Source organism: Suillus subaureus, assembly GCF_016647635.1.
Source record: "Suillus subaureus strain MN1 chromosome Unknown BJ212scaffold_167, whole genome shotgun sequence".
NCBI classification, from domain to species: Eukaryota; Fungi; Basidiomycota; class Agaricomycetes; order Boletales; family Suillaceae; genus Suillus; species Suillus subaureus.
In genome coordinates, this window is record NW_024538723.1 from 1563 (window position 1) to 27496 (window position 25934).

Here is a 25934-nt window from a genome sequence, read left to right on the forward strand (position 1 = left end):
ACCCTATCATTTTTGATGACATCCTTGATCAAATCTCTGATCATCATATCTTTTTCAACAGATCCAATAATCCCCAACTTCCCATTTCCATTCAGCTTGCTATTTTCCTTAATTGTGCTGGCCACTATGGCAATGCAATTTCTCTTGAGGATGTTGCCCAATAGGCAGGTATAAGTGTTGGGTCAGTTGTGAATTGCACTAATTGTGTAATGATTGCACTGCTCAACCAGCATGACAAATTTGTTGGTTTCTCACGTCCTGATTCAGAAGATGCTGAGCTTGCTCAGCAATTTGCAGAGTCCAAGACTTGTCCTGAGTGGTGCAATGGCATTCTAGCTATTGATGGCACAACAGTTGACCTCTATGCCAAACCTGCTCATTTTGGTGAGACATTCTATGATAGGAAATCTAACTATTCTCTTGGCTGCCAGGTATTTTTCCCCCTCCCTTCATGATTAATAATTAAATATTTTTTAGGCAGTTGTTATGCCTCACAACCTTGTCATTGTTGATTATGCTCTTGGTCATCCTGGGAGTGTCCATGATGCCTATTCTTTCTGATCAACTTGTCTCTATCAATAGCATGAAACCCTTCTGCCAGATGACCATTGGGTTTGGAATGACAGTGCATACCCACTTGAGAAGTGGTGCATAGTCCCTTTCAAGAAGCCCTGCAATGGAAGGTTGACCAAGGACCAGAAGACATTTAATTATAATCTTTCCACAGTGTGCTCATATTTTTGTGATGGTTTGGTTACTAATTTTTATTTTTATTTTTATTTTTATTTAGGTTTGTGTATGTGTTGAGCATGCATTTGCTGCTCTTAAGGGGTGGTTTTAGTCCCTCCAAGAGCTTTGCCTCAATATTCACACTGAATGAGAGCTTCAGATTGCTGTCCATTGGATTATGTGTTGCATCATCTTGCACAACATGATCATCTGATTTGAAGCTTACTACCATGAGCAGAATCCAAAATTCTGCTGTTCTCAGAGGTAGGCTGAGCAGGAGGCCAGAGAATTTGCAGCTAGAGAGATTAAGGATCCCGATGGTGATGAAGTTGTGGGTGACAGGTCATATGAGGGTACTCCAGGGCAAGCTTCTCGTTTGAGGATGATGGATCAACTGTTTGACAGTCCTCACTCAAGAGCTGAACATAGGGAAGGGTAACTTGGAAGAACCAGGGTCACATTGGCAACCAGAAGGTACATGTACTACTACAAGAGATTCGACAAATGTATGTAAAATGTATGTATCAAAATCAAGTAGCAAACTGTTACAAACTTGGATAGAGCATTGTTCCAATAAAGGAATCAGGATCAAGGTCAATCAAGGATTAAGCCTTATCAAGTCAACACCTCCCTCAGGAGCAATCACTTAGACTCCCACAGGATCTAAGGTTCAAATGGGACAATGGCTAGCCTCCTTCCCAAGGAGCTAGAGTTCGAGTATTAAGGAGAACCGAGTAGATTCAAGTTAGAGAGAATACAAGTGGTAACTAGGGTTTATATACATAAAGGAATTGTGCACAGACCAAGCTGGGCAAAGGGTAACTAGTACTAGAAATGGAAGGTTCATGGGAAAACAGGATATGAGTCAGAGATAAAGGAGACCATGAGGAAATAGCACAGTGAAAAGGAAGTGTTAGAAGTACAGCTATATAGGAGTCCACAGTGATGATGGGAAAAAGAGTGGGGCACTGTAACACAAACTAACTACAACATGCTACAATTTACATGACAACAAGGACAAAAAAACAAGACAACAACAACACATACTCAAACTGATGGTGACAAGGTTGAGGGACCAGCATGGATCATGGTCTTGTATTGGATCTTCAGGCGCCAGGTCTCAGCCTCCTTTTCCTGCAAGGCAGCTGCAGCCTGAAGGTGCAGAATCTCCTTGTCCTTGGCCTCCTGCTCGCATTGATGTGTGGTGGCCGAAAGGAGGACATTGTGTGAACGAGACTTGCAGTGCCACTGAAATTCCTTCTTCTGAGATTAATAATTCATCTTGATGGCATAACACTCATTCCTTGATCCCTGGTGCTCAGACATGTCACTCTGCATGCTCTGAATTTTGTTGTTGAGCATGCTGAGGTGGCCCTTGACATCTGTTGCCCAAGTCCTCTTCTTTTTTGAGCTGGCCAAGTTCTGTGGCTTTGCAGACAGCAATGTCTGGGATGCCATTGGCAAAATGCGATAGTCAGTCAATAGATAGGATGAGGATGCTGTGGATGAGGGGGTGGAGCGGCTGTGGGATATCCCCAATGATGAAGTGAACGATGGAGGTCTACATGGTGCTTGGCTACCAGGTGAGGCAGAGCCAAATGCCACATAACTATGGTATGCCAGTGTCTGGGGCTTCCATGGTAGAATGAAGGCATTAGTTTTGACAGGAGGGGGAGAAGGAGAGGCTGTGTATTGCTGTTTGTGTTCCACCACTTTGGGGGGACTGCTGATGACATGATGCTGGGAGGAGTTATACTCCACCCCATCGTCATCATTATCATCATCATACATGTTGATATCTCCATCTAACACATCCAGCGTGTTTCCAAGGAGAGCAGAGAGAGGACTGTTGTCATCAGCATAAGAGTCTTCAACTGGACTGCCCCTGGCGCTGGTGAAATGAGAAGGGGGGTGATGTGAAGGGGGAAGGTAAGCTGGGGGACTGTGCTGAGCACCAGTGTCAAGTTGGTTCGGCAGAGGGAGCCAAGAGTCTTGGAGAGGGAGCTGAGGGTTTGAGGGAGGGAGCTGAGGGTTTGGGGGAGGAAGCTGAGGGTTTGGGGGAAGGAGGTGAGGGGTTGGTTAAAGGAGGTGAGGGGTTGGTTGAAGGAGGTGAGGGGTTAGTTGAAGGAGGTGAGGGTCTGGTTGAAGGAGTCGAGGGTCCAGTTGAAGGAGTTGAGGGCCAGGAGGCCCTGTGTTCATGGAGGGACCAGCCCCCTCACATGGATGAATAAGTGTATAGAAGTCCCTGGCATGGTTGACTCCCAGCTGGGAGGTAAAGATTTTGGCACCACACATTGGGTTAGAAAAAAGGATAGGGTGTCGTACCATGGAAACTTGAGCAGTACTTGTTCTTAAAATAAAATAAGAAACAATGGTGAAAAAACAAACACTTACTGTGTAGATTAGCTGCCGCGTTTTCATCAAGGGGGGTGACACCAGCACCAGTCTTGTTGAATTTGTTGAGTTGCTCCTTGAATGACTTCTCAAGACTTTGAAGAATTAAATTAGTAGCTACAGTCATCTGAGTGGTAGAAACCACTTACGATATGATATGGTTGCCCACCGTGACATCAAATTTCTTTGGGTCCTCAGCATATGCTGCCAAATAATCTGAGTCCTTGAAGATCAGTTTTGCCAAGAACCGATGGATTTCTCCTTTGTCCTTTCCAGAAGGACACTCATTGTTGTTAGAAGCAGCAGTTTTTTTCCCCTCATAGAATAGTATGCAGGCATCTGCAGAATTAGTGGAAAGATGCTGCACCAGAGTGTCTGTGTGGTGGAAATCTGAAGGTTTGGTCCAATGGACGATTATCTTCAGTCCAGCAGTTATAGGAGCCTGATTATGAGCAGGATTGGACCAATGTCCTCAAGCCTTCCCTCTTCCACGGGATGTGGATGGATGGGGGGGTAACTCTATTGCCTTTGGGCAACTTTGAGTGTCTGCTTGAAGCCTTGCAGAACAGTGGACACATTGGTGGACAGCAGGCATTGGTATTTGAGCTCCAATACTAGATGCTGGCTGACTTCATTGTTGTTAGCTGTGCTAGAACACTTAGCCAGTTCTTTACCAAGTGCTTTAGTGAGTTTAGAAAACTACTTTGATTCCCACTATTAACTAGCCACTTTTTAACCAGTCACATGATGTTGTTTTTTTAGCCAGCACAGAAAAGGCACTTAGGGCCATTCTGCTGGCCACTCATCATCCCCAGTGAAAATCAGACATGGTCATTTCCATGCACTGCCATGCAGATATACTGTGGCTATGGCACTTCATATTGTGTAGATAGTTGTTGATATCTGTGCTTTCTGCAGCTGTGAAAATGATGTACATCAGCACTGGTGTATGCTTTTTGATGCATTGACTACTAGTTAGAATTCCATAGATCTGAATATGATTGTGTGTCCCTTTGATATCTTGCTGGCTTCAATGCAAATATATGGAAATTGATGCATTGCAACATAAAATACAGTATGGAACATGCCAATAAAAACAAAAGCTGGTGATGGAAAGACCTGAAGACCAATGTAACCCTAAGACATGGCTAGAGTGACCATAGCTGTGCAGCCTTTGGCAGCATGACCAGGATCACTGCACATCAGCAAACTACAACTTTTCCCACAGAAAGCACAAGACTTGTCAGACTCCAAACCATTGGTGTGGTGTGTGAGAGTCTCATCCTAGTGCCACAATACCAACTACATATTATTTCAAATCCCACACCTTAATTCAAACACCACAACTTTGGACTCTACATACCTAGCCAACTGGCATAAGTTGTTGTGGTGTCAAGTTTGCCACTATTTGCTACCACTGAAAAATCCATTCAAATGTTTGACAAGCCATCAGGTACACCAGGCAGCTTAGCAACATAAACACATGTGTGATAAACCAGGTAATTATTATATTCATATTATATAATACACATTGCTGTCAAGGAGAACAAGTGAAAATGGGAGCAGAACTGTATGAAACCTCATGTAAAACATGAGGCAAGATGTTGAAAATGAATACAGTACCACTATATTGTGCACTGCACCAGAATGAGCCTTGAGGTGCAACTGATGAATGTCCTGCAGTGCCTGCAGCAAAACAGTCTGTCAGCAGCAGGATTCATTACTGGAGTCTTGGACAGCAGGCATACTATTCATGCCAATGGCCAAGAGTCATTAACAATGAACATAGCTTGGATTTGTGCACAGCTATATAATGACAAGAACTCATGACCATTGGTTTTTGCCTAGGCAGCAGGAACATTACATGGAGAACTGTGCAAAGAGGTTGCTGAACTATCCCTTGAGCAACATGGCCTCCATTTCAAGGCTGCCTCTGCAACTGTAGAGCAATTGAAAATAACATTTATGAGTCAGTTTGCTGTGAAGATGCAAGATATTGCTCTGAACCTTTGGAACCTTGTTTTAGCCCTACTTGATAGCAGGGAAAACCATCATCAAAAGATGCCAGGTGCAGGGAGACAAGCCAAACTTCTCTTGGATGATCTGCTTCATATTTACAAGGCTTGGGACATTGAAATGATGAGCAGACATCTGATGGGGTTACAGGGAGTAGTTAGCTTAGGACCAAATGGGACATATGCAGTTATGTTATGCTACTGAGCTTACCATCTGCCTGGTGTACCTGATGGCTCATCAAACATTTGAATGGATTTTTCAGTGGTAGCAAATAGTGGCAAACTTGACGCCACAACAACTTATGCCAGTCAGCTAGGTGTGTAGAATCTGAAGTTGTGGTGTTTGAATTAAGGTGTGGGATTTGAAATAATATGTAGTTGGTATTGTGACACTAGGATAAGACTCTCACACACCATGCTGATGGTTTGGAGTCTAAAGACTTGTGTTCCCACAACAACTGATCACAGATTTCATAGTTCTGCCAAGAGTCACAGCAAATAGTGTCACAAGGTATACATTCATTACAATCACTCACAGTTCTACATGGCTCATGGGATTTTGCATTTGAAAGTTGAGGTTCAGAGTCTGAGTGCAAATCATACTAGTAGTAGTGCTTCAAGTGTATATTATAAAATACCATTGAAATGTAAACTCAATATTTTGTTTCAGACTACTGATGGATTTTAGACAATGCAAAATTCAATTCAAAGACTGAGATAACTCTCATATTATGAGATAAAGGTAGGGAGCAGGAGTGCTAGAAAGACAAGGTACAATCTCAGCTCCTGTTCAAGAACTCTTATTGACATGCACTGTACCTAGAAAGACAAGGTACACTACAGTTTTTGTTAGCTAAAGCTGACATACATGAATATACTACTCACATCTCAGTTTCTGTTCAAGATGTTTGACTGCTGGTGTGGGTTACTTTATAGTAAGTATATAAGGAATGAAAATAAATGAAAACATTGACATATATTCCAGGGCACAATTTGATACCAGCATGACACTGCCCATTGGCTACATCTGACTTGCACTCAGACCAGCATTCTTATCATCTCCCCCTCATACCTATCTTGGATCCTTTGGATTCCAACAATAACAACATGAACATAAAACATTGTGTGAAACTGGAAGGGACAGAGCATAATACTAATACTAGTAGTATGTACATGAGGCAAATACTATCATAATAACATTTATGCAAATTTGAGGCAACTCTTGACCATTCATAACAAACAATCAGTCAAGCTGGATAGTGAGAACATAGCCATTTGGAGCCTCTATAATAGCAGATGATAAATTATCTGTACTCAATAAGGATAATCATTTTCTCTCATAGGTCATAAACTTACTGGCACACTGATGGTCACCTTCATGTTGTGTTACAGATAAAGGACAATGGGACCAGCAATTCTGTTTGAAGGCAAGTCTCATGCACCCCAGGCCCATGTCTGCATCATCTAGCATCTTGTTACAGTTCCTCTCTTTTCTCTTCATCTCTTCACTTATTCACATTATTAATCATTCTTAGATGTTCTATTACATTTCATCATACAATTTCTATTCTCTTTTCTGATTCACTATTTACTTTTCATCTCCAATTCATTTATTAAAGCTCCACTTTAATCCCTCTATTTAAACCCTATCTTTTATGCTTGTATTCTTTAACTTGACCTATGCAGACCAAGGCCTGCAATATACTGCTTAACTCGCATGACTCATGAATAGGTTCACACTTTAGATCATTTGTTTCCATCTAGTCATTCTTAGAATGCCAAGCATAACAAAAGGTCAAGTTACTACTTTACCATGTGGCTCCCTCAAACTCACACCCAGAAACAGACACCATTTCAACCATCACACTGACTCCTCCTGGTTTCACCTGGGATGAAGAGAAGAACAAGTTTTTCTGCCTAGATGCTAAAGGTGACAGATACTCTCTAGAACAGTGGGCAGTGTACTACACCAACCAAGCCCTGAAGAATAAAGTTTGGAACTTCTTCACCCAAACATACAAATGATCAGCCACCATCACCATGCCTAAAGAAATCAGCAAGACCCCCTCCCCTTTCAATGGCAATACCTACCTTGCTCAGGGATGGACCCTCCAAGTTGAGGTGTACCTTGACATGAATGATGAAGTATATGATAATGACAAGAAGAAAGTCATCTTTGCACTTAGCCTCATGACCAAAGGCAAAGCCACCAAGTGGGCTGAAGGCCAATTGAAAGCTGCAGTAGCAGCTAAGACTTATGGAACATGGGCTGACTTCACTAAACAGTTCAAAGTGACCTTCTTCCCTAAGAATGTAGAATAGACCATGATTCATCACATTTCTACTCTTAGGCAGACAGGCAGTATAGCTGCATATGCCTCCCTATTCCATATCATCCTTGCTAATACTGGCATCAACAAAGAGAACACCAAGATCATGTTCTTCAGAAATGGCTTGAAGCATGAGATTACCTCCACTATCTATACCTTTGACATGATTTCCACTACCATCGAATCCTGGCTAGAGAAAGCCTTAGACGTCAAGGTCCAAAGGACCCTAACAGCACCTCCCTCCTATACCAAGGTGTGTGATCCATATGCCATGGATATAGATAAAGTAGAACTAGATGAAGAAGACAGTGAGAAGATGAGGAAAACTTATCTTACTCCCCAAGAATGAGAGTGTAGGCACAAAGGTAGCCTCTGCTTCAAATGTAGTAAAAAGGGCTTAGCCATAGATTGCCCTAACCATCCCATGGTTATGACCAACACCAGACAGGTAATCAACAAGTCATCTGATGATGATTACAAAGAATTCCAAGAATGGAAAGCATTTAAAGCATGCCAGATGAAGAAACCCAGTAAGAAACTGGTTAAGAAGGATGAGAGTAGTGATGAAGAGGATTTTGCCTAGGGGAGACTGCACTGGTGTCAGACACTCCCAGAATCAGACTAGTAGTACAATCTGTTGGTGATACTAATTCTATTTGTTTGCCTTTAACCATCAGATTGAATAAGTCCTCAAAAACCACTGTAGCTGCCACTCTAATTGATTGTGGCACAGAAGGCAAGTTTATCAATGAGAAATTCATACTCAAAGAAAACATCCACACACACAAACTAGAAAACCTGATACCTGTGTGAAATGTAGACAGCACGTTAAACAAAGCCAGAAGAATTGCATGGTACTGTGAACTCTCTTTTCTTATCAAAGATATCCCTATGAGGAAGCATGATGCTATCCTAGGAATGACTTGGCTAAAGAAAGAAAACCCAGATATCAATTGGACTAACCAAGAAGTCCACCTAAGGGAGCATACCCTGAAAAAAGCAACCATTGAAGAAATCAAAGACAAAGAAGATGTCTTTTATGATGCTCTAGAAGAACTAGAAGAAGAATGGGACCCCGCTAACAAAACTCTCCCACACCTTCTAGATCCTATTAACAACAACAATGATTTTCACACCTTTATCCAAAAAACTGACAATATTTCCCAGACACTCACCCATGACACTGCCAAACCCAAGAAAACCTTCAAAGAACTCATACCCAAAGAGTTCTGACAATATAAGGATGTATTTGGTGATGTAGCTAATGGTACCCTTCCTCCAGAACACAAGTATGACCACAAGATTGATCTCAAGGAAACCTTTGAACCATGGAAATGCAAAATTTACCTGCTTAATATGAAACAAGAGAAGGCCATGAATGACTTTATCAACAAACATCTCGCCAAAGGAACAATTGTTCCTTCTGAATCCCCCCAATCATCTTCATTGGAAAGAAAGATGGTTCCCTCTGATCCTGCCAAGATTATTGCTACCTGAGCAAACACACAGTTAAAAACAACTATCCTTTACTGCTAATCTCAGATCTTATAGATAAGCTTAAGGATGCCAAGATATTTACCAAGATGGACATCAGATGGGGATATAACAATGTACATATGAGAAAATCTGATCAATGGAAGGCAGCCTTTGCTACTTCTAGAGGACTTTTTAAACCCATGGTCATGTTCTTTGGAATGCGTAATTCACCTGCCACCTTCCAGTCTATGATGAATGACCTGTTCAGAGACATGATCCAAGAAGAATGGATTATTATTTACATGGACAACATACTCATCTTTTCTAGAGATGACAAAACCCATCATATCCAAACTCACAAAGTACTTCAATGACTCTGTGACAATCTCCTTCACCTCAAACCCAAAAAATACACCTTCAATGTAACCAAAATCAAATATCTTGGCATGATCATCAAACCAGGTTCTATCGCCATGGACCCTGTCAAATTAAAAGGTATATCCAAATGGATGACTCCCACAAAAGTGAAGGAAGTCCAACCATTCCTCAGATTTGCTAACTTTTACTGATGGTTTATTGCTGACTATTCTTCAATTGCTAGACCCTTAATCGATTTAACCAAGAAAGATGAAGAATTCTCTTGGACCCCTGAATGTGAGGAAGCTTTCAATAAGCTGAAATGTATCTTTACCTCATCCCCTATCCTTCAAATCCCTGACAAGAACACTCCTTTTGCTATCACCACTGACACCTCCCTACATGCCACTGGTGCAGTACTTCTTCAAAAGAATGACAACAGAGATTGGCTTCCTTGCTCCTTTCTCTCTCAATTGTTTAATTCCACTGAACATAATTATCAGATCTATGACCGAGAACTACTTGCTATCATCCGAGCTTTGAAAGCCTGGAGACATTATCTTCTAGGATTCCCTTTTCCCATCCTTGTACAAACTGACCACAAAAACCTTCAATATTTCAGAGACGTACAAGACCTCAACTGCCATCAAGCTAGATGGCAAATCTTTCTTTCTCAATTCAAACTCCAAATCCAACATGTACCCAGAAAAGAACTTATTATACCTGACCTCCTTTCTCATAGAATGGATCACCTTCCAGATGTAGATGTCAAAAAGGACAATACTAGTATTCAACTTTTACCAGACTCTTTATTTCTTAACATCATGGATATGTTGTTCACTGACAGACTATGTATCTCCTCTGCCATAGATCCTGTAGTTCACACAGTGCTTCAAGCGCTTACAGACTCTTCAATTCCCCCTCCCCTCCACTCTGCTCTTTCCAATTGGAAATTGAGTGATGGAATCCTTACTTATAGAGGACTCACTTATGTACCCCCTGGAGATCTCTGATGAGAACTCACCTCCCTACATGATGACTCTCCTACTGCTGGACACCCTGGACACTACAAAACCCAGGAACTCCTTTCTCACGACTACTGGTGGCCAGGACTAGCCACCTTTGTCAAGAATTTCATAGATGGCTGTTGCATCTGCCAACAGAATAAAGTAAACACACACCTGTCTACTCTGCCCCTATTCCCCATTCCCACTCCCATTTCCAACCAACCCTTTGCTCATTGCTCAGTTGATCTTATTACTGATCTTCCCCTCTCTGATAGCTTTGACAACATCATGGTCATGGTTGACCATGGACTTTCAAAGGGGGTAGTCTTCACCCCTTGTCTCAAGACCATAGATGCTGAAGGCATTGTGAACATTTTCTTTTCTAAAGTCTTCTCCAGATACAGACTATATGATAAAATTATCTCCGACCACAGACCTCAGTTTGCTTCCAGATTCCAAATTGAACTCAGAAAACTCCTTAGATACAAGAACTCCCTTTCTACCACTTTCCATCCCCAGAGTGATGGAGAAACTGAATGAGTTAACCAAGAACTTGAAGTTTATCTTCAGATCTTCTGCACTAATGACCAGATGGGTTGGGCACCCATGTTACCACTTGCTGAGTTCATCCACAACTCATGTCATCATTCCACTCACAGCACATTCCCATTCTACCTCATGATGGGTTATCACCCATGTCACCTCCCCAATCTACATCCAAAATCTGACATTCCTAATATAGAACAATGCCTCACTATCCTTAACAAAGCATGCTGTGACAATCATATTCCTGCTAGGCTTGCAATGGCCATCTTTTGATATAGGTGATGGAAAGCTACAAAACCATTGACCGCTTTTCCCACACTCAACCCACTCTGGATGCGTATTCCCACGCTCTGTGGACCCATGCATTCACTCCCATGCTGCGTGCATACCTGCGGTCAATTTCCTGTGCCTTCGGACTACCTTACAGATGTCCCATATCAGTCCATTGTCCATCCTACCTCATTGGTACATATTTGGCCTTGCCTCATGTGTTGTAACAAGTGTTGCAGTCTTATTACATGTCTTTACATGTTCCTACTGCCTGTCTGTCCTGTCCCTTCCGTTTCCAAGAGGGTTTAGCTAGTATAAAGTGCCTAGGGTGACTACTTTGTATTTACTTCCCTTCTACAGTATTTCCTTCCCTTAGGTTTTACTTAGGAGCAGTCACCATTAGTGCGCGCTTTTAGCCCCTATTGGTTACCTTATACCTGGACACCTTACCTTGACTTTCCTTACCCATGCAATCAATACCCTTGCCCTCACTTGCTACCCACACCATTCCTTAAGACTTCCCTACCCCTTACCCTAGCATCTCGCACTTCTGCATCAACTGCTCATTGACTGCTCATTGACTGCACTTCTGCATTCCTGTGCTCTACATACCCACACTTTACATACCTGCGCACTTGTTCCCACACTCTGCGCACTTTCAGGTCTTTAGTATCATTGGCCATTCTCAGTAGCAATTCCCTTTAGGGTTGAACATTCTTGCTTGCAAGTGTAGCAGCTAGGCAGAGCATTGACCTACAACAATATTTTTGGTTAGGCACATTAACAAGTGTCTAGCCATTGTTGTGTTTGCACAATGCGATGAAGCACTAGCCACTCATGAACTCACACAAAACACTACACATCAACAAATTATGTCTAAATTCATACCATTCTCTAAAGGCGACAAAGTCTGGCTCAAAGCCAAAAATTTACATCTTGGATATCCTAATCAAAAACTTGCTCCTAAACACAAAGGACCATTCATTATCACAGATGTATTATCCCCCATAACCTATTGACTTTCTCTACCTGTGCAATGGCGCATTCATTCCATCTTCCATGCTACTCTTCTCTCTCCTTATAAAGGGAATGATACCCATGGTCCTAATCATATCATGCCCATCCCTGATCTTATTAATGACAAAGAAGAATATGAAATAGAAGCCATTGTTGGACACTGAGGCTCTTCTTCTAGATGCCAATATTATGTTAAATGGAAAGGATTCCTGAGTTCTGAGAATGAATGGATGAAGGAAGCAGAACTAGGTAACACTTCCAATTCTTTCCTTACTTACAAATGATTGCATCATCTTCTTTGATAGTAGTTGGTGCCTACTACCCTTAAAATGGGGGTAATGTTACAGTTCCTCTTTTTTCTCTTCATCTCTTCACTTATTCACATTACTAATCATTCTTAGATGTTCTACCACATTCCATCATACAATTTCTATTCTCTTTTCTGATTTGCTATTTACTTTTTGTTACAGTGCCCCACTCTTTTTCCCATCATCACTGCAGATGCCTTATGGCTGTACTTCTAATGCTTCCTTTTCACTGTGCTGTTTCCTCATGGTCTCCTTTATCCCTGACTCATACTTTGTTTTCCCATGAACCTTCCTTTCTTAGTAGTTGTTACCCTTTGCCCAGCTTGGTCTGTGCATGATTCTCTTACATATATAAACCTTTATTTTCTCTAACTTGAATCTACTCAGTTCTCTTTCATACTTGAACTCTAGATCCTGCAGGAGTCTAGATGATCACTCCTGAGGGAGGCATTACTCAATAAGGCTCAGTCCTTGATCAACCTTGATCCTTGATTCCTTTATTGGAATGACACTCCATCTGAGTTCATAACAAAATATTCAAGTTACCTTTGAACTCCTCCATCTGTAGGGGCTTTACTCTTTAAACCCACAAAACTGATTGATTGCCAAAGTGGCACCTTCCAAGAAAAGCAAGAAGGCTTTCTCTGAATGATCCGGAATCCCTTACAGTCCCTATCCACCTAACTCTCCTAGATGAACCTCTTTATCGCAAGGATCCTTTGACATTCCCCACACTCTTATTCTCCCTACTCTTGCTGTCCCAAGTCCTTCATCCATCACACACTGCACTATTGTTTCTCATTTTGAAACAAGTGCACCAGCACCTGTAGAAGACAGAGACAAAGAAATCCCTGATGCTCCACCTGTTGAACTGGTAGCACCACCCAGACTTCCCTTCCCTGAACCAGAACCATCAGACACCAACTCAGACTCAGACTCTGATGATAATGACGATATGCTGAAACCTACTGAAAGAAAGATCTGCACACCACCTGATTTTGATGGAAATTGAGACAGAACCTCAAGGTTCCTTTGTCTTGTCACACTTTATCTAGACATGAACAAAGAAATATATGACACCGACACCAGAAAGATTGCCTTCACCCTTTCTTTTATGAAAGAAGGCACAGCTGCAGCATGGATGGAAGATTTCATCGAACATGCTCAGCAACTTGACCCCACATCCACTCATAGAGAAAAGAACAGATATGGAACTTGGGACAAATTTGTCTCCCAGTTTGAAGAAACCTTTAACCTGATCGACTTAGCTGGTACTGCGCTTCACAAGCTCCATGCCCTTAAACAAGGCAATGACTTAAGTGAGTACATAGCCACATTCTGACAGCCCTGCAACCGAGCTGAGATCTATAGCTTCAATGCTCAAAAGGACTACTTCCTCTGAGGCCTTAAACAGCCACTCATCATGAAACTCTGCAACTCTGGAGAGATCCCTGACACCCTTGACAGAATAGTCAAGAAGGTGATATCCATCAAGAACTTCTCTCAGCTTCTCCTTTCCCACAGACCCCAGAACAACAATAGAAACACCTGATTCAACGATCAACAATCCACTCCTTGTTTCACTCCTAGAAACAACGACCCCAATGCCATGGATGTCAATTGCCTATCTGAGGCTGAAAAGAAGGAATACATGAAGCAAGAAAAATGCTTCTCCTGTGGAAAGGTTGGTCACAGATCCAACAATCAAGAATTCCACCCCCAAAACAGAGATGCCAGAAAGAATAACTATAAAGGAAAGCAGATGGTAAGGCATACAGCACCTAAAGAAGAAGACACCAGCAAGATTGAAGATCTTAACACCAGAAGAATGGATTTTTGAACAGGAGCCTACCACAATGTTAGCCACTCCTTATATCAATGTATGTATCACACACAATGTAGGAAAAACTAAAGAATTAAGGGTCCTGGTGACCATCTTTTCCTCCATACACCCTGATAAATCATTGCAAACCACTGCTGTTGTCGACTGCAGCGCAGCTGCCACATTCATCCATTGGATGTTTGTAAGGAAGCACAGAATCAAGACACACTGCTTCAAAACACCTTTCCCTATCCGAACCACTGATGGAAAGATCTCCAAAGACCCCATCACCCATTATTGTCATCTTGCAATCAAAATCGATGACTAACTCGTGATTGGAAAATTCAATGTCATGAACATGAGTGACAATGATATGATTCTCCTTGGGAAACCTTGGCTTTCCACCATGAACCATAATATTGACTGGGCTAAAGACACCCTTCAACTTCCTTCTACTCCTAGATCACTCCAACTAGAAGAAGTATTCAAGAAGAAATAGGGCTTCACTCCTTCACCTTGCAAAAAGGTCACAATCGAAGAAGAAGACCCAGAGCAATTTAAGCCCATCTATGCTCCACTTCCTGTAAATGAGAAAAGAACTCTTGAATGCCAAAAAGAAAAGAAGAAAGAAGAACCACTTCTGCCTCTTTGGCCAGACCCTGACAAAGATCCGCTACCCCAATATGACACCAAAGACAATGTTTGGGATGACATTCCCACTGAACCAACTTTCCTTCGAAAGGTTGATGACCCTGTCACTTATCCCATCAATGACAATGAAGTATTAATTGAATATGCCAAAGATGGCTCCTCCATTACCCTTTTTGAAAATCTCTCCTTCAACACACCTCTCATACATGATGGCACTTCTGCCTCTGAGATCTGATGAGCTGCAGCTTTATCTCCCTTAAGAAACTCTTGGATCTATGCATGAAAGACTGAGGAAGATGAGGAATACTTGAAAACTAGCAATAAGGCTCAAGAATTCACTCTCAAAGATGTGCAAGAAAAGAAGAAGAAAACTTTCAAAGAACTCATCCCTAATTATCTCCACAACTTCGCTGATGTTTTTGCCAAAGACAGCTTAAACAAACTTCCCCCATGTCAACCAGGTGTTGATCATTGAATTGAAACCAAACCTGGATATATTCTGAAATCTGTGAAAACCTACCCCTTATCCCTGAAAGAAACTGACATTGTGAAAGTGTTTCTTGATGAACACATCATTAGGGATTTTATCTAACCTTCAAAATCACTGCAAGCCAGTGGATCCTTCTTTGTAGGAAAGAAAGATGAATCTCTATGACCATGTCAAGACTATCACTACATCAATGAATGGACAATAAAGAATGCCTATCCCCTTCCTTTGATTCCTCCCCTCATTGCCAAGCTAAGGGATGCCAAGTATTTCACCAAGATGGACATCTGATCTGGATATAATAATATCCTGATCCACCCTGACGATCGCTGGAAAGCAGCATTCACCACCTCCTTTGGACTCTTTGAACTGAAAGTTATGTTCTTCAGCTTATGCAACTCCCCTGCAATGTTCCAAGCCTATATGAATCAGACCTTCCAGAAAGAGATCACTGAAGGCTGGATGATTGTTTATATAGATGACATCCTCATTTTCTTGAAAACCCTAGAAGAACACCAGAAACAAACATGCCATATCCTCAACATCATCTGAAAAGAAACCCTCTTCCTGAAACCCGAAAAATGCACCTTTGATGCTCAAGAAGTTGATTATCTTGGAATGATCATCCACCCTGGACAAGTCACAATGGATCCAGCAAAACTATCTGGTATCAGCCAATGGACAACTCCAACCTCTGCAAAAGAAGTCTGCTCATTCCTTGGATTTTGCAACTTCTACTGTCACTTCATTTCCCACTACTCCAATCTCACTCAACCCTTGATAGACCTGACCAAGACACTGTCTTCACATGGTCACAAGCATGCACTGACTCCTTTGAGAAACTTAAGCAATGTTTCTTATCAGAACCTGTCCTCCAAAACCCTGATCTCTCTCAACAATTCACCCTTGCCACTGATGCATTGCTCATCGCCACTGGTGCAGTCCTCCTTCAGACTGATGAGAATGGCACATGCCACCCATGTAGCTATCTTTCTTAATCCTTTAACCCTGCTGAATGCCACTACCAGATCTATGATCATGAACCCCTCACTATCATCTGTGCTTTGAAAGCATGGTGTCACTACCTTGAAGGGAACCCTCACCCTGTCATCATTTTCACTGATCACAAGAATCTCCTTTATTTCCATTCCACACAGAACCTCACCCACTGACAAGCACATTGGCAATTAACCCTGAATGAATTTGATCTTGAACTCCACCATGTCCCAGGAAGCAAACTTGCTGCTCCTGATGCTCTTTCATGCCACCCTGATCACTCTTCTGATCCTTCAGATAATTCCAATGTCACACTTCTCCCAGATACTATGTTTTCCCATCTTATCAACAATGACCTCACCAACACCCTGAAAGCCACAGACCCTCTCTCCAATCCTGTCATCCTGGCTGTGCAACAAGCCCTTGATGGGTTAAATACACCTCCCATGAAATCTGCCCTCTCTGATTGTAAGTTTGATGATGGCACCTTGTTTTATACAAACTGCACTTATGTCCCCATTCATCTCCATCACCACATCCTACACCTTCACCATGATCATCCCACCGCTGGTCACCCTGGTGTCCTGCATGATTTGGAAATCATGCATGGACATGACTACTAGGTAGCCCCCCTAAAAGACAAAGTCTGTTAGCTTAGGCATCAGGCTAGTCAACCCATACCTTGGTTTCAAACCTTGGTCATATAGTTCAGTTTCCCCTCTGTGATTCATGAATTTATTATATCTTGAAGAAAACTCATTTGTGAGATGGGAATCACATAATGACCTAGTTGATATTGTGAAGCAAGAAGGTTAAGGTATTGCCTTGCCTTTGGCTTATTCACTTTGGCTAGAGAAAACCATAGAGAAAAGTTCAAAGCCTACAAAAACCTATCTAAAAAGCCTGTGTTTTGTGTCTTGTTATTGTATTATTATTTCTGAGTTGTTTTCTCTAGTATTTCCTTGATTTATTTTTCTATTGGGATGCTCTGACCCATCAGATACTTCACAAAATTGTACCTACAGGGTATAATGTCATAATGATGTCATATGGCTCCACAGATACTCCTGCAAGTATTCTGTTGAAAGTTATGATGTCATGATGATGTCATTTATTCTGGAATGTTCTGCTCCACAATGACTCACCTCTGATGTCATTACTCCACCTATGGAATATTCTGCTCCACTTCTGATGTCATTGCTCCGCTTTTTTACTTACATAATATTCCCACACAATATGTATATAAGGAGGGCCCATTCTCCCCCCAAAAAATAGGATCTCCCACTTGCAATCATTTGAATCTCAGTTTGAGCTACTCACTGTGAAGATTGTTGCTTACAAAGAAAGCCCCTTTGAAGTACCAAGTGCAGGGAAAAGACATTCCCTTGAGATTACATAAGTTTCTTATGATAGAAACTTAGTTTATTTGAGACCAGCTTCTCAAACAGTCTGTGAGATCAGCTTCTCACCTAGTTTCTGATATTGACCAACATGAGCTTTGGTCAATCTGTTCATTTGTGAGACCAGCCTCTCACCTAGTTTTCTGATATTGACCAACACAAGCTTTGGTCAGTCTGATCATTTGTGAGACCAGTTTATCACCACTTTGTGCCTATTTGACCAACCAGTCTTTGCTCAACGTATTTGTATTTGAGACCATAGTCTCTAAAGAGGATTATCTTAACGAGGAACCATGTTCCAGTGTCTAGACGGTTTATCCTAGACAAGTTTATAAGTTGGGATATAACACAACAGCTCCAGCTAAGTTAATCACATAGATTGGTTTAGCAAGCCTCCCAAGAACTCACATGTTATCCACCATGAAAGAAGAAAAGTCATAGACTGTGTTAATCGAGGACTGGCAAGAAGTCTTATCCTAGTGTAATTGTGGTGTCATTACATTTTACACACATTTATATAAGACCCTCAGTTATTAAGACACCAGGCACTTTAAAACTGAAGAATTAGTCAAATGTGACCCTCTAAATTTACCAAAGAACTTGGAAGACTCCTTGACTATGAAGTCACACTTTCCACTGCCTACCACCTGCAAACTGATGGACAGACTGAACATCTGAATCAGGAACTCGAAACCTACCTCCACATCTACTGCCACTCCACTCCTCTTGATTGGGTAAAGCATCTACCCATGGCCAAATTTGTCCACAACCACCAAAAGCATGATGCCCACAATGTCTCTCCCTTCCACCCCATGATGGGTTATGAACCCTGAGGAATCCCTTATATTCTCCCAAACTCCGCTGTCCCTGCAGCAGAAAATCAAGTCAAATACCTTCAGAAGATCCGAGAAGAAGCCATTTCTTGTCACAATCTTGCCATGCAATGCATGTCTGATCAGACCTTTGGAAAGAAGTTTGAACCCTGGAAGATTGGTGAGAAAGTTTGGTTATCAGCAAAAAAAAACCTTATCACCAGACTACCCTCAAAGAAGCTTGCCCCTAAACGCTATGGCCCCTTCATGGTAGAAGCTGTCCTCTCCCCTATTACATTCAAGATCTGACTCCCTGCCTCCTGGAAATCACACCCTGTCTTTCATGCTTCTGAGTTATCTTCCTATCAGGAAACAGAAGTCCACAGACCAAACCACACCAAACCACCCCCTGACATTATCAATGGACAAGAAGAATATGAGATAGAAGCCATTCTTGCCCATAAGGGAAACATAAAAGGAAAACAACACTTCCTTGTATCATGGAAGGGTTACCCTTCTTCAGATAACTCCTGGCTCCCTGAAAAGGAACTAGACAATGGCCAGGAGATCCTGAAAACCTATAAAGACTGCCTTCAACTCTCTCAACTCTTTACCTAGGAACCTGATCCCAGAATATGCCTTTCTCATGATCCTCGAACTCTTCTCTTGAACTTCACTGCTCCCAGCTCAAGCTTCACCACAAGCAAGCTCTTGTTGAATCTACCCTTTCTTCTCTTCCTTGCATTTTACCTTTAGACCATTTCTTTTCTGAAGATATCATTTCTCTTTCTTTGATGACCATTCACTGCAGTGCAGACCTGGCATCTAGCTATGCCCATACCATCACAGCTCCTGCTGAAGAGACCACCAAGTGTTCCATCATTTATCATATGACCAAGATCAAATTCCTCACCGCTGAACAACTCTTAGATCAAGGGTTCAAGCAAGCACTCACCCCAGAAATGATCTCCGAGATCATGAAACTAGAATGTTCCATCTCAGTTGAACCTCTTTGCTTCACTACTCAAGAAGTACCCAGATCTCCATCAGAATCTTCTGATGATGATACCCCTGTTCCTGCCCCATCTCAACTCACAGTCCACTCTGCAGGAAACCCACGCCACATTCATGGTAAGAAAAGAACCTCTGTAGCCTTTGGAATAGGCCTCTCTCATCCCATCACACCATCCCCCACTCCACCTATCATCATTGATGAGGACAAACCAGTATCCTCCTCTGACTCTCATGCCCCATTGGAAGAAACTTTTTGATGTGATAGGAATGGAGTAGACTATTATGACATCATTTGTCGATACTGCCAGCAGGAAGGACACCATCAGATCCATTGCCCTCGCTATTTCTGCCGAGAATGCCACCACCATGCTCTGAAACATCTCATAGCCTATTGTCCTACTCTTCAAGGATACTGCATCATTAACACCAAACCTGGCTTTTGGGCCTTCCACCACCAGTTGAAAATCTACAAAGATAAGAAGGATCTTGAACAAGAGGAGCATGAGAAGCAGTTTATGAAAGATGCTGACTTCAACCCTAACAACTATCAGTCTCTTAGTGATTGAAGTCAGTGACTTCAGACATTGACTGGGGGGTAATGTTACAGTGCCCCACTCTTTTTCCCATCATCACTGCAGATGCCTTATGGCTGTACTTCTAATGCTTCCTTTTCACTGTGCTGTTTCCTCATGGTCTCCTTTATCTCTGACTCATACTTTGTTTTCCCATGAACCTTCCTTTCTTAGTAGTCATTACCCTTTGCCCAGCTTGGTCTGTGCATGATTCTCTTACGTATATAAACCTTAGTTACTGCTTGTATTTTCTCTAACTTGAATCTACTCAGTTCTCTTTCATACTTGAACTCTAGGTCCTATGGGAGTCTAGACGATCACTCCTGAGGGAGGCATTACTCAATAAGGCTCAGTCCTTGATCAACCTTGATCCTTGATTCCTTTATTGGAATGACACTCCATCCGAGTTCATAACACTTTTCATCTCTGATTCATTTATTAAACATTCTTAGACATTCTATCACATTCCATCATACAATTTCTATTCTCTTTTCTGATTCACTATTTACTTTTCATCTCCAATTCATTTATTAAAGCCCTGCTTTAATCCCTCTATTTAAACCCTATCTTTTATGCTTGTATTCTTTAACTTGACCTATGCAGACCAGGGCCTGCAATATACTGCTTAACTCACACAACTCATGAATAGGTTCATGCTTTAGATCATTTGTTTCCATCTAGTTGTTCTTAGAATGCCAAGTGTAACACATCTTCTCCATGACATCTACTCAAAATCTGAGCAAACTGGCCAATACTTCACTTTTCTGTACTAAACAATCTGCAAGTGCCTTCTGTGCAAGGTCCATAACAAGTTTTGCTTCAGAATTGGTTTGATTCAGTATTGACTGGTGAAATTTTAGGTACCTTCAAGAAAATGAGAAATGAATATTTGACTTTACCAAGTAACTAATAGCTTCAAGAAGTTTGTAAAGGTCTGTCCCCCACATCTCTGGTTCCATGTTATCTGCTAGACCTGACACCCTTGCTGATAATACATGCAGATTGATGGTCATCATATATTGAGAGTGTAGTTTCAGGAAATGCTGATATCAGCCCATGTCACTGATCCAACATCTGTCTCTTACCAACTTGGACTTATGTCTCATTCAAGCTGCCCCTCATGCAGTAAAGTCTTTAAAGATCATACTTCCATTGCTCATCATAAGAGCCAACCTCAGTCTGGATCATCCAACATGTGGTTAGAAGATATCATCAACTCCATTGCACCCAGTGAAGGTCATAACATGGACTCAACAGATGACAAGAACATCAATGAACTTCCTCATGTTTCTTATGATTCTGGACTTGGAGGCAAGGAAAATTTTCATTATTTTGGAAAGGATGATATCCCTGAGGGAACTGGAGGTCATAAAGTGCACAGTGAAGTAATGGACCCTGCTATATTGTCAGCTGGAGATGTACATTTGGGAGTGGGGGATACTAGATCCAAAAGTTCAGAGGCATCTGCTGACAACAACAATGATAATAATGGAGGTCATGCTGATAATGATGAAAAGGAGGAGGAAGAGAAAGAAGAGTTGATGTTGAAGACCAGGAGGTCAGATGGGAAGCTGCACATCCTAGTAAGTAATTTACTGTCACAATTTTGATCACACTGAGCATGAGACAGGGTTTTCAAAGGAAGTTGAGCCCTCACAACCTTGGGTCACCACTGCTCTTCCAAGCAACTTTGAGTTTCAACACTCATGTAATGAGAATAAAAACATGGCCAAGAAAAATTTAGCAGCTGACACATCCAGTGATGACACTATGATCCAGGTATATATGTAGGTAACTAGTGGAGAGCCTAAGAGTCTGTTTGGCCACAAAATTTAGGCCAACTTAACTTGAGAAATTTGCTTCTAGATTTGCTTTGTCATGATTTGTAAGGATGGGTAGATGTCACACTCAGTACTGTGCTTATCATTGATAAGGATATTGTACTCATAGCTGTTGACAGCATGAATCCCAACAACCCTGCCCATGAAATCAACACCATCAACCCACCTGACCCAGCTGGTGAACCAGCCGATGAAGAGATGACTACCATCGAAGATTTTGATGGAAGTACCACAGTTGGCAGCAGTATAGATGAGATGGAGAAGTGGATCTTCAAGGCATTACTTAGTGCCTCTCAAGCAGCTGTGGTAGTTTTATCAGGTGCCTCAAAGGCCATTTCACTTCATATGCAGTCATACTATGACAAGGAACCTTACCATACATCTATTCTCACAGGCTTAGGATGGGTCAATGAGCTACTTACAGGACACCTGGATCATATATGCTGTGAACTCAGTGTGCATCATCATGTATTTTATGTACTTTTATCTCTACTTCGTGATTCTGGGTGTCATGATTCAGAGTTTGTGACACTCGAGGAGCAGCTTGCTATGTTTCTGTATGCTATTGTGACAGAGCTATCTACTCATCACCTTGGCAAACAGTTTCAGCACTCCAATGAAACAATATCAAAGTATGCTAATTCCAGTCTTGAGTCTTTGAAATGCTGAATTTTTCAAGGTATTTCAAACACATACTCAATGCATTCATGTCCCCCCCATCTATCAATCATATGTTCAGCTACCTCACACAGATGATCCAGTCCCTCTCAAGATACCCCAAAACTCCAAATACTATCCCTACTTCACTGACGCCATTGGTGCCATTGATGGGACTCACATCCCTTGTCACCCCAATGGCAAAGAGCATAACGCTGCATGCAATCACAAGGGCATGTTAACTCAGAACTGCCTTGCCACTTGTACATTCAACATGTTGTTTCTCTATGTCTTGAGTGGTTGGGAGGGATCAGTGGCTGATGCTCATGTGTACTACCATGCTCAGATCAAGGACTTCAATATTCCTGCTGGAAAATACTATCTTGCCAATGTGGGATTTGGAGCCTGTGACAAGTTACTTGTACCATATCACAATGTGTGCTATCACCTAGCTGAATGGGGCAGGGGCTGTCTCAAGTAAGTTTCATTTTAATTGCCTCATTTTCATACTGACATCAAATTGTAGGCCTTGTAATCATAGGGAACTATTCAATCTACATCATGCCATGCTCCAGAACATTATTGAGCACATTTTTGGCATGCTCAAGAACCACTTCCAAATTCTTTCCCTCCCCCCTTTCTATCCCATGAGCATCCAAGTTCATATCCCCCCTGCAGTATGCCTAGTGCACAATGTTATCCAGGTCCATGACACAGATGACATGATGGATTATCGCTGAGTCAAAAACGATGACGATGATAGATATCCAGGGCCTGAGCATCACACCAGCACACTCACTGAGGGTCCTCCCTCCAATGAGGCTCGTACTCATGCCCATGACTGTTGCGATGCTATCACGCACCAAATGTGGGCAGACTACAACAGAGTTCAACAGGAGAGAGGCAAGTCTGTTGTTGTAGATGACCTGGAGTAGTACTATTCATTTACCTTTGAATGTAATGATCACACAAATATTGTATATTGCAAACAAGTTGAATTTGATTCTATGAAAGCAGTGTGAAAACAAAGATTGTAAGGAGTGGACAAACTAAGTACTATACTTCATCAAAAAAAGTTTGCAGACATTGTCCCTCTTGATTGCAAGATAGGAATCAGCAATAGAAACATCAGTGCAAAAGTGCTCAATGATTGCGACCACCTCATGGTCCTCTAGACCCTCCTCCTCCTGCACCTGAAGGATAGCTTTCTGCTTGTGCAGAGGGATGGGATCCATGGAGTGTGAGATACTGTGCACTGTGCACTCTTCCAAGGCAGTTGTGGCATGATCAAAGGACATGGTGAGACCCTTGGAGAGACCCTGTATCTCAGAGCCCACTTGCTGGATGGCCTCAGGCATGCTGATGCACACAGATTTGATGGACCAACCTGATGCCAATGGACTGATGATGGACTTGGAGGAATTGGGGGGGTGAATGAGCACTTGTGAGTTGTCATCATTGTCATGGTCATCTTTGCACTTCCCCTTCCACTTGCCCACCAAAATTAGCATGGTGGAAGATGCCCCTGGTGTTGAGGGAACAAAGGTAGGTTGGCTGGCAGGATCAAAGAAGGAGGGGGCTGGCATCATCAAGGTGTTGCTGTCCTTGTCAGAGGTTTTGCCAGTGCCACTCTCAAGACTCTCCAGCACTTGGGACTGCTCCTGCATGTCAACTTCTTGGAAGCTGAATGCATGGCTAGTCACACTCACACCCACCTCTGAGTTAGGGCCATGTTGAAGCAGGGGGTGATACATATGTGTGACTGCCATGCGCCTTTGACAGCAGGATGGCATTCATCTTCTCATATGGTAACCACCCCTTGTTTTTGAAGCTCTTTGCAAGGGGGATTTCCTGGATGATGAAAAAGTTAGTGGGACTAGTAAAAACAGTAGATAGAACTTACTCTAATGAGATCCACCCAAACAGACTCAGACTCAGGCATGATGTTGGCACCAAGCTCATGGCTTCATGAAATTCCAGAAAAGTTCATGACCCAGTTGACAACTGAATAGGTGGCACACATCTTGAATTGTTTTAGTAAGATAGGAAAACAGACGGAGTGCCAAAAAAAATACCCTAGACCATTTCTGTTGACACACCTCAGCTGTTTTCACCACACCAATTGTGGTGGTGTGTGCTACATTGGCAGCAGCCTGCATCCAAAATGTCTTGTCAAAATTGAGTCCATCACCCCCTTTTGCTTTATGGGTGGTGACATAGTCAAGGAGATGTAACTTGTCAGCACTTGACCAGTTACATCTTTCACCTTCCTGGCCCACTGATTCACCCCACTTCTTCTCATCTGTTGCTTTTTTTTCACCATGGATGTATATGAAGGCAGGGAGAGGACACCACTGAATTTTGAGCAGGTATTAACCCTGGACCTTGAAGATCTAGTCTGAGTTCGAGTTGCTGGCATGTTGACTGTTCATTATCTCTTGATTATCAGTTGTCACACTAATGTCACACAGGGCTTAGATGACAAAGCAAATCTAGAAACAAATTTCTCAAGTTAAGTTGGCCTAAATTTCGTGGCTGAACAGACTCTAATGTTCTGTTAGTATGGTAAAGATATCAAAACTAACAAGATTCTCATATCTCAGCTATTGAACTGAGATGTTCATCTTTCACTACTCTGTCTTTATAGTATCTACTGCTAATTGTATGTTACTGAGTCTGTGTACCATACTACTAATGGTGTACTTGTTTACTCACTACCATGACTGCACTTTCTCATTCATGTCCAACTTGCATTACAAAAATACACACTAGTGCAATGATGAGTGAATGTTAGTAAGAACAAGTATACTATGACTCATCAGTTTATTGTAATGTGCATGAATGACTATGTCAACTCACATCAGTCTCTTGAAAAGATCTGAGATGTCCATATGCTACTGCTAGCATCTTAATCTAAATGAGTAGGGTGGAAATCAAAAATATACAAATCAAAACATTGAATATTGAAGCACATGAGCCAACATTAACATGTTGCTTGCTTCTAGCTCTTTCAAGCCGCACTTAGCACACATCTCTATTCTCCACCTGTACCTATCTTGGATCATTTGGCCTTGGAGGCATCAGATTGCTCAGACTGCAACAACTAGGAAAGCAGCTTAGAAGCACTAGCAACTCCCCATACTTATGTATGGCCTTTCTATGATGTATTTAATGAATCATTATGACACTACACTGCAGTGGACTGGATTGCACTGGAAGGAAAAGTAGTGTGA

General features: G+C 42.0%; 1 protein-coding gene across 1 annotated transcript; it reads right to left on the bottom strand.

Annotated features, from left to right (window-relative positions):
* Positions 1-1998: 1998 nt before the first annotated feature.
* On the bottom strand, positions 1999-3913 carry BJ212DRAFT_1305699 (uncharacterized protein; the record flags this gene model as incomplete). The annotated part of the gene is made up of 6 exons (XM_041333775.1): positions 1999-2775; positions 2949-2994; positions 3055-3079; positions 3124-3218; positions 3273-3513; positions 3868-3913. The coding sequence occupies 6 exons, from the start codon at positions 3911-3913 to the stop codon at positions 1999-2001; spliced, it is 1230 nt and encodes a 409-aa protein (XP_041185636.1).
* Positions 3914-25934: the final 22021 nt, after the last annotated feature.